We start from the raw sequence: 8746 nt of genomic DNA, 5'->3' as shown, positions 1-8746 counted from the left end.
TACCCAAAGTAAAATCGCTAAATACACTCGCGTCTATAACTAATTCAACCCCTCCGATCCACGCAAGCGACCACAGCGAAATTCCTCCTTTCCGTGCACAGATCTGCTGTAATGCTGTCCTCAAATTCAGATATCATCGTAGAAGCCCTACCGCTTACATAAAGTCGAACGATTTGCGTCACACGAGTTGTAGATTTCCCAAGGTGCACCATCTTCTCCTTTGACAGCGAACAACGAAGGCTTCGACGTAGTAGCCACTGAGAGCGTCCACTTTTACAATTGCGGCGTCGGTGGACACAAAAAGCTTCCAGAGCAACCCACCCCATGACGCAAGGACTAAAATGTTTCCTTCGGTCTCGTCGGCCTGAAGACAATGTTCCATCCATCTGAGAGTGACGCGATCTGTTCCAGAGCGCGTGCAGACACGGCTATCTATATCCTGCCAGTTGGCTTACATCAGGGCTGAAGGTTTTGCAGCAAACAGCTGCTATGAGCTTGGAGTGTGTTCTCGTTGGCCCTAGCAAGCTGGAAAAAAACTGAAACACCATGAACCCCAGTGCGAGAAGTGCCCTGACATTAGCAGGTAAAGGTTGCCAGTGTGCCTGAATTCATTTGGTTCTATACGTTTCCTATGGACCTAGTGTGCTTCCGTGATTGGGTCTTTTGCACCATCCACGTGGGACGCCAGCTTTGCTTCAATGCTGTTCTTAGACCACAGACGTTTTTGTTTTATTTTGATGCTGAACTACCTTTTTCTTTTTCGTGATTGTCGTTGTCTTAAAGCGCTGTGATGAAAGACAAAACATGTCTAGTGTTGCAAAAACACAGTTTAAGATTCTGCCAAGAATGCTTAGCCATGATATCCAGGTTTACTTGAATTTCACATAGGTGAAGAAAGCTAGGACTACAATATTTAGTGGCGCTTCTCAATTGCCGAAATACGCGCTCGGTGAATGCTTTTACTGCTGTTGGATACTGACTCCAGCTACCCTTTGCGCAGTTCCTGTCGTCGCACGCTCAGCTCGGCTAACTTCCAAAAATGTAGCCTTTGTGCATGTCAAATTAGAGCGCAATAATTTAACTGCTTTTCCCACAACTACCTCACGCCATGCGTGGCTCTTGGAATGGAAACGTAGCGCACGCTACCAAAGCAATGCAACCTATATTAATTGGCTTTGTGGCAGTGTAAGCTAGTGGTTTCCTTTTTATCGTTGTTACATTTTAGAGGAGTTGTAGGTCATTACGAGTGGGGAGAATGAACAAGAACAATGCCCTCAGTAGTGTCACAAACCTATGACGATTATTTCTAGTAAAGCAAAGTTCTTAAAAAGATAACAAAAACATTTATTTGCTTCAGTTATCGGCTTTCATTTACAAAACACATCAAGGATAAACAAAGGTACTGACGACCTATACAACAATGCCAATATAAGAGAGCTAACTGCAGCCGCGGCTGCGCATGAGCCATAGCAGGGTGAGGGTTTTCCGGCCGTACTTTGTACAGCGAGGGTTAGGGTTACCAGATGTTTTGCTAGTGCGCGCCAAGCTCCTCCCCATGTACACGCCCACATTACGTTTAGCATATTTACTGGAAGATACAAAAAATGAAGCGAGTGGCAGTGCTCGTGCAACCTTTTGAATAGTTGGACTCCAATCTCAGCCACAATGGAACGAAACATTCAGTGGCATGGGGAACTAGCGCATTCACAAACAAAAAGGCCCAGAAATACAATGGGGTGTGCAATATTGTGAGATACTTATCGAAGAAGTTTTCTGCCTCCCTTTACTGCGGATATTATGAGGGTAGCAACACTGTCCTGGTCCCAGCCTACGCAGAATTTGCCGTAATTTCTGAAATATTGCTATGTTTGGGCTGCCGAACTTTTAGGGGCGTAGCCGTACAACCTCTTGACTGTGGTGCGAAAATGCGAAGCCATCAGAAATCAACCCTCCGCTGTTGGCCAAACCATTTTGGCCAAAGCGTCATGTAGAAAAGCATACCACACTGAAGGGCGAGGTCATGCTGTGCCAAAGAACTTCGTCTTTCCGCTTAGGTTTGGGGGGAAAAAAAGACAGTCCTCGTGCTTCCACTCAGCCATTCTGAATTAAGGTCTCTAAGAAAAGGGAATGCGTCGGCCAAGAAAGTGTTTGAGGATAGTCACACCACGTTTTTTTTTGTGCAACGTCATAATGTATTTGCCGTCATAGTTCGTGCTTGAAACAGAACGCGACGTACTGTACTGAGCCGAGGAAAACCTCAATCAATGGCCGTGTAAGGCTCAATGCATTGGCCTAAAGTGTAATGTTTCAGGGAAAGAGAGAGAGAGAGAGAGTAAATCTTTATTGGTCCAGCAGAGGCTGATGTTACGAGCTGTACATTGGCTATGACTTAACTTTGTTTTTGTTTAGCTTGTACCGAGTTCGTGAAACCGTGTTGATGTGGTGGTGTGCTATCAGGGCTTCTATGTCTGTCTTTGTTGTTGTTGTTATTTTGTCTTTTTTATTTTTCACTGGCGTTAACATTAACAGTGCGTATAAAAGGTGCAAGGTTTCTCTTACTAAATTCAGTGGGAAGTCGGCGCTGGTCCCATCGTCTTTCTGTCTCCTTGTTTCTGTTCGCGCTGTAGCTATTTTTAACATTAACTACGCACTCACCCAACATTACACTTTCTTAAGCATTCCTGCTGCTCCGCATCCGCACCCACTCAGCACGGACACAGGCGTGGCTTCATTTATCTTATCTTTCACGTTATCTTTTCACCTCTGTGCCCAACGTGTGGTGTAACAGGGGATGTCGGTTTTTGTGGACTTCCGAGAGCTTGCGACGGAGCGGTAAGCTTTGTCTAAAGAACTTCGAAGGAGAGCCACTCCGCTTGCTTTCTTGGACGATGTCATTTTCCCTAAAGGCCACTGGGTCACAAGGCGAGATTTTATGCTCCTGATCCTCCAGTTTCTGATAGACACAAGCTTTAGTGACACCTGGTGATTTCCCTCGCATAGCGGTAAAAAGGGGCTGATCGGTAAGCAATTGCCGGCATACCACGCAAGGCTAGGACCGCCTGTTAATGAACATCACCACCACTAACATCATCATGCAGCCTTATTCCGTACTGCACGCTTTATCGCAACATTACAGATTTGTAACGCATTGTGCGTGTGGGCGTGTGGGCGCATCGCGGCGCATGCGTTTGAACGTTCATGTGCATGCCCATGCGCGTGTGTGTGGGAGTGCGTGTGCATGCGTGTGCACATGTGCGGGTGTGTCTCTTTCTGTCTATTTGTGTGTGTGTCACTGTATTATAATTTTTACTGCGCAATAGCTGTCTTATGCGTCACGTTAATCAATATTACTTATTCCCAATAGATTGTTTAGTATGTGCCTTATTGCACTTTTATACGCCTCGAGCTTCGCGATCGCTGCGCCGCCTGCCGCCGCTTCTCCGCGGTGCTTACGGGATGTCCGCTGCGCAGCTGATAGGGGCTCATGCAATGCTTTGCTTCGCTTTCACTTCTTTTTGCCTTTCCGCGCCCTAAACATCTTGTTATGGTGATGTCTGTAAGCAAATAGTACGTTTGGGGCACTTCAAAAAAACAAAAAAAACAGCTGCGTCCTGATTAGAGTGCTCGGACGCCAACAAGAGCTAACCGGGGAGGCGGTACTGCGCGCTTCTTTGCCGCCCTTATGGGCGTCGGCGACGGCAGCGGCATATCCTCACTGTCATCTCCGAATATCTCAGGCGCAAACGAATTCTATTGACGCCTCGTTTAGACCTAATATTGGCACAGTGAGAGGTTGTTTTCGTTTTGCAGTGCGGACGAAGAATTCGGCCTTGTTTTGAATGTATACGTCGCAGAAAAATATCATTCGGGGAGGTTATCACCTATACCTAACAATAACTTGTGCCTTTTTATAGAAATAGAGGCCACGCGAAAATGTTAGGTATATTCCTAGTCTGCGGGCCGTTAAATATGTGCCCACTCTCACCTTATAGCAAGGACCAAGGAGAGTTAATGAAACCACGGAAAAATAAATGGTCTCCCAAGTCCGGAAGCAATGTAATAGCTCATGCGGGAATGAAAAAAACAGAGTGCAGCTTCTGAAATCCTAGAGACGTTCGTCTTACCTTCAGCAAGGTTGAACTCACTAGACCAACTAGATGCAAAATGCACTGATATTTTCCAAGACAGGGACGGGGAGGAGGGGGGAGCTTAATAATCGTTATGTTCAAATGCGGAGCGAAATCAAGGAATTACCGTTTTAGTAATCACACAAAAGCTGCGCGTTCACCTATATTTTGTTTTTATACTTTAACGAACAGTTGATCACTCGGCGGACACATTTTTTTAAGTATACAGTAGGGAAGCTCACAAGCGATTACAGGTGTCCTTGGAAGAATGTGATATCTGATAAGACCCTCTGATTTCACTTTCGTGCTAAGTTCTGCAGGCTCCCTGTGTCATAGGATGATGATTCGAAGAAGCGTTTAGCCACGGCCGTGGATATAAGCGGAGGATATATGTAACCGATAAATCTTCGGGAAAGCTCACCTCGCGACGAGACAACCCAGCCGCAAATTCCTTGTGCTGACTCCCGCACGTAATTTTGCATTAGCCATCGTACTTATTGCGTAGAATGTCAGTGAAATTTATGCCACATTGGTTTGTCCAGGGTAGCGATCAATATTCGATATATGAAGCGTAACTGGAGGGATGTCAGGTACGAGTGCTCCACTAGATTATGAACGCACACGAAACTGATTTACATTACACTGTATAGCCGTAGCATGAGCATCTGAACGAATGCTGCTTACGGAGGTACCGTTAGTAAGTTTCAGGGCAGTGGAATTACAATCAGCTCCATGCATATATGCCGGTTTCGTGACGCCGGCTTGTGACACACACCTGGCGCTCATGCGGACCGAATGTACCACAGTAAGATCGTGTCAGATGCATTTACACTCTCGTAAATACACCACATTTGCGAAAAGAGTGACTGCACCACATAAATATGTATTTCCAACGCATGCAAACGGAAAATATCAGTCGCGAACACGCCTCAAAAGCAACGGCGCCAGTGGTGAGCGGGCCAGCGACTCCCGCGACTGCTTTGGAAACGGGCCGCTAGGGGGATTTCAGTGGCGCCCCTACAGGCAGTGCTCGAGGCGTATAGAGCACAACTAAAAAAGCCTGGTGCTGTTCGTGGGCCCTTCCAAATAAATAAATGTTATGATGCAATTGTTTTGTAGACGATGAGCTGTAAGTTTCCAAATGTTACTTCTGTTCTGTATGCAAGAAAATATGCGCCAGGTTCTTGAATAACTTTAACAAAGCGTACTGTTGGTAGGCACGGTACGCTTCGACCGAGGGTCGAAAGATGTGAAATAAGGTATCCTTGAATAGCGCCGAAGTTTTAGACTTGAAGTTAAAACACAAAACATGAATAGGTCGACGAAATAAATTTCGCACCTACAAAATTTACACACACAGGTGCGCCGCCTGCGACAAGCAGGGTCATTCAATTTACGAAATTATGGACATGTATCTTAATGTGCACTACCAAGCAGTCAAACTTTATTCACTGATTTGCCCCCCCCCCCCCCCAATGCCACAAGATAAACACTAAGTGAAGTATTTTTTTTGCTTGGTTGCTTCTTGTTTATTATATTTCAGCTACACAAGATTTCTAAATTCCGCTGCGCAAAACGCTAAAAATGGTGCTGCGAAATTCCGCTTTCATTTGCCGCTAACTCTTACTAGCAGAAACGGTATCAGGGTTCACTAGTTAAACAAAATTTGAAGACAGTTTCCCTCGCCTTCTCTGCCCTAAACGCAGTCCATGCAGTTGTCACAGTTCTTACGAATGTTTTACCATTCATAAATGCAACAACCTTTCGGAAAGGTGCAGCCGAGTATTTGTTTTTCAGTGCGCAGCACTTAAGCGTCCGCTACTGCGGTTTGGCAGCTTCATCCACCTCGTAACCTAACGCACGAACGAAACGCCCAGAACAAAAGGAAAACGAAGGAGGAAAGTCTGAGGAAAGTGTGAGGGGGAAGGTGGTATGCCCAGCACGCGCTGCATGATGCACGGCCGTTGGTCATTCGGCGTCCTCCTCGTTGCTCTTTTTATTTGAATAAAGCAACTATCTCTTTCCTCCTTGTTGCGTGGCTCCTCCGAACCCCGTCAAATTTGCGCGGGAGGTTCAAACACGATTTACAACAACTTGCTCGGCGGCCAAAACACACTGCGAGATAACGGCAGATTAGCGCGCGCTGCCGTGCGTTCGCTGATCACGCGATCACTTCCCGAGACACAAAAGCTATGCGCTATGGCTGAGAAGTCTGCAGTTCGCGCTGCACACAAATTTCGGATTACGGAGTGCTGTAATCGCCAGCCAAGTTTTTCTTTCCGTCATGTTTTCCTCAACATTTGTGGATAAGTACACTGAGATCTTATCTCCCCATTGGTCTGATGGAATTTAGCTGAAAACGTACATATACGGAGGCAAAGATGTGGGTAGCTCAATTGTCATGTAACTCAGGTAATTCGTTTTGTCCTGGACTTCAAATCCAGAAAGTTATTTTTCTGCAATTGAATTAATTGCAGTTTGGGGAGATATCTGGGACAAGTTATACGCATTTTTATTGTTCGTTTTTGTTAAGTCCACGCAGTGGATTCATTTGTATGCTGTAGCGCGCACATGTGTGTAAGATTTAATAACGAACAAAATACCTTTATTTCGATAATCTCATACTCGCTCTTGTGCAATTCTAAAAGCATTCTTTGTTTCTCTCCATAGTGCTACTTGTACTGCCCCAGCTGCAAGCACTCTGTCCTCGCCTGGCTCCCGATGTCATTGTAAGTTTCCTATATCATGCTCTCTCCTGCCATGCTATAATGTAATCATGCGACTTTTTGCCACCGAGACAGACAGCTGGATACACTTGATGGTAGTCAAGCTCCGTTCATTTGCAGACGTATTGTGCGAAGACGAAAAGTTTAGGCTTTCCTGGAGGAAGCGCAAGTTGTCACTATGAAATATTTGTCTTTCTAGGTCAAACTGTTTCGGTACTAGCAGTAGCTCCAATGTAGAGCATTTTATGCTTTAAACGGTAATTTTATTCATCTAAGCATGCGACTATAGGCTTAAGACAGTCCAGGTGCATGTAAAAGACAATAAAATGTTTTTCAAGTCGCTTTTTATCCCGGTTTCTATTTACTCTTTTAGATGCTTTTTTTCTATTTTTTTATTTTAGGCTTCCTTGTAGCTGCACAACATAGCCGGTGCTCTCTCAGGGGTTTTGGACATTCCTCCACTGAAGATATTGTTACGAGGCGAGGATGCCGTAGAAAAATGTATTTGCAATATTCAAAACGCAAGAGGCTGGGTGCCGCTGGTACACACTGACGGAAGCACAACCATCACACCTCGTCCTCTTCTTCCAGGGGAACTCGTCGCACAAACCCCGTTCGTTTAACCTGTGGCAAAGTCCCCCATAACCACATAGTTTGTTATCGCCTGTCGGTGCCTCGTGTCATTATTCCCCGGCGGAACGAGCGCCATCGCAGCGCTATGGGGTTACAGTGTCGGGCGAAAAATATGGCTTCAATCGTACAACATGTACAATGTCTCTAGAAGTAGCGTGACTCGACGGTGTCGACGCCGCAGGGGAGATATCGTGCGTTACGTGGTAACTTGGCGCAAGACGCGAAAGGGACCACAGTAGCGGGGCAGAAGTTTTTCAGAAAGGCCGATACGGCGGGTAGGTTTCCACAGGAGGACAAGGGATCCCGGAGCGAAGTGCGCCACCCGATGTCTTCGGTCATAAATAGTTTTCTGATCAGCTTGGGAGGAACAAAGCCGGTTTCGGCAATATGCCTAGCAAGGCCAGAGCGAGAAATAGCTTCCCAGGCGTACTCCGATCGCACTGAGGGCTGGTATGCCGACATAGGCATGAGGGTGTCCAGGGTAGGGTGGGCTCACGGCCATAAAGGAGATAGAACGGCGAATACCCAGCCGTATTATGCCGCGACGAATTATACGCAAACGTCACGTACGGCAGCGAGACATCCCAGTCGCGGTGATCAGCGGAAACGTAGCAGGAAAGCATATCGGTCAAGGACCGATTTAAGCGTTCGGTAAGTCCGTTAGTCTGGGGATGGTACGCTGTAGTTATCTTATGTTTAGTAGAACAGGATCGGAGGATGTCGTCAACGACTTGTGAGAGAAAGCAACGGCCATGGTCGGTGAGCAACTGACGTGGAGCCCCATGCTGGAGAATGACGTCGTGAAGAAGGAAATCTGCCACATCAGTAGCACAGCTAGTCGGCAAAGCACGCGTGATGGCGTAGCGTGTGACGTTTTGCGGCGCTGACACTGACTGATCGCAAGACCTGACGTAGCGGCGGACGGAACGGTACAGGCCGGGCCAGAAAAAACGCTGCCGTACGCGTTCATACGTGCGAGAAATGCCGAGGTTACCAGCAGTAGGCATTTCGTGGAGCAGCTGGAGGACAGTGGAGCGCAAATGCGCAAGGACAGCGAGCAAAAGTGCCGGCCCGTAAAGGACGGGTATTGCGGCGATACAAAATGTTATCGGGTAGCACGAACATTCCTGTCGACGCGTCAGGTGACGCAGAGTTAATTTTGTCGATGATCTATCGTAATGCTGGGTCACGGCGCTGTTCTTCCTGAATGTGGAGGAGTCCAGATATAGCACACAGAACAACTGCGTCGTCATCGTCAGC

The 8746-nt window shown here is 46.8% G+C and overlaps 1 protein-coding gene across 1 annotated transcript in view; it reads left to right on the top strand.

Annotated features, from left to right (window-relative positions):
* The first annotated feature begins 427 nt into the window (after positions 1 to 427).
* Positions 428 to 8746, top strand: part of LOC144146914 (uncharacterized) — a 30383-nt gene continuing 22064 nt past the window's right edge. Inside the window, exons 1-2 of the mRNA XM_077678878.1 lie at positions 428 to 583; positions 6798 to 6856. Of these exons, the coding sequence (XP_077535004.1) occupies positions 547 to 583; positions 6798 to 6856 (96 nt within the window). The 5' untranslated portion in view covers positions 428 to 546. The remainder of the gene's footprint in view (positions 584 to 6797; positions 6857 to 8746) is intronic.

The sequence above is a fragment of the Haemaphysalis longicornis genome, unplaced genomic scaffold (assembly GCF_048455015.1).
Source record: "Haemaphysalis longicornis isolate Haplotype H1 unplaced genomic scaffold, Haemaphysalis longicornis Haplotype H1 scaffold_7, whole genome shotgun sequence".
In the NCBI taxonomy this organism is placed as follows: Eukaryota; Metazoa; Arthropoda; class Arachnida; order Ixodida; family Ixodidae; genus Haemaphysalis; species Haemaphysalis longicornis.
This window is presented reverse-complemented; position numbering and strand designations above follow the sequence as displayed.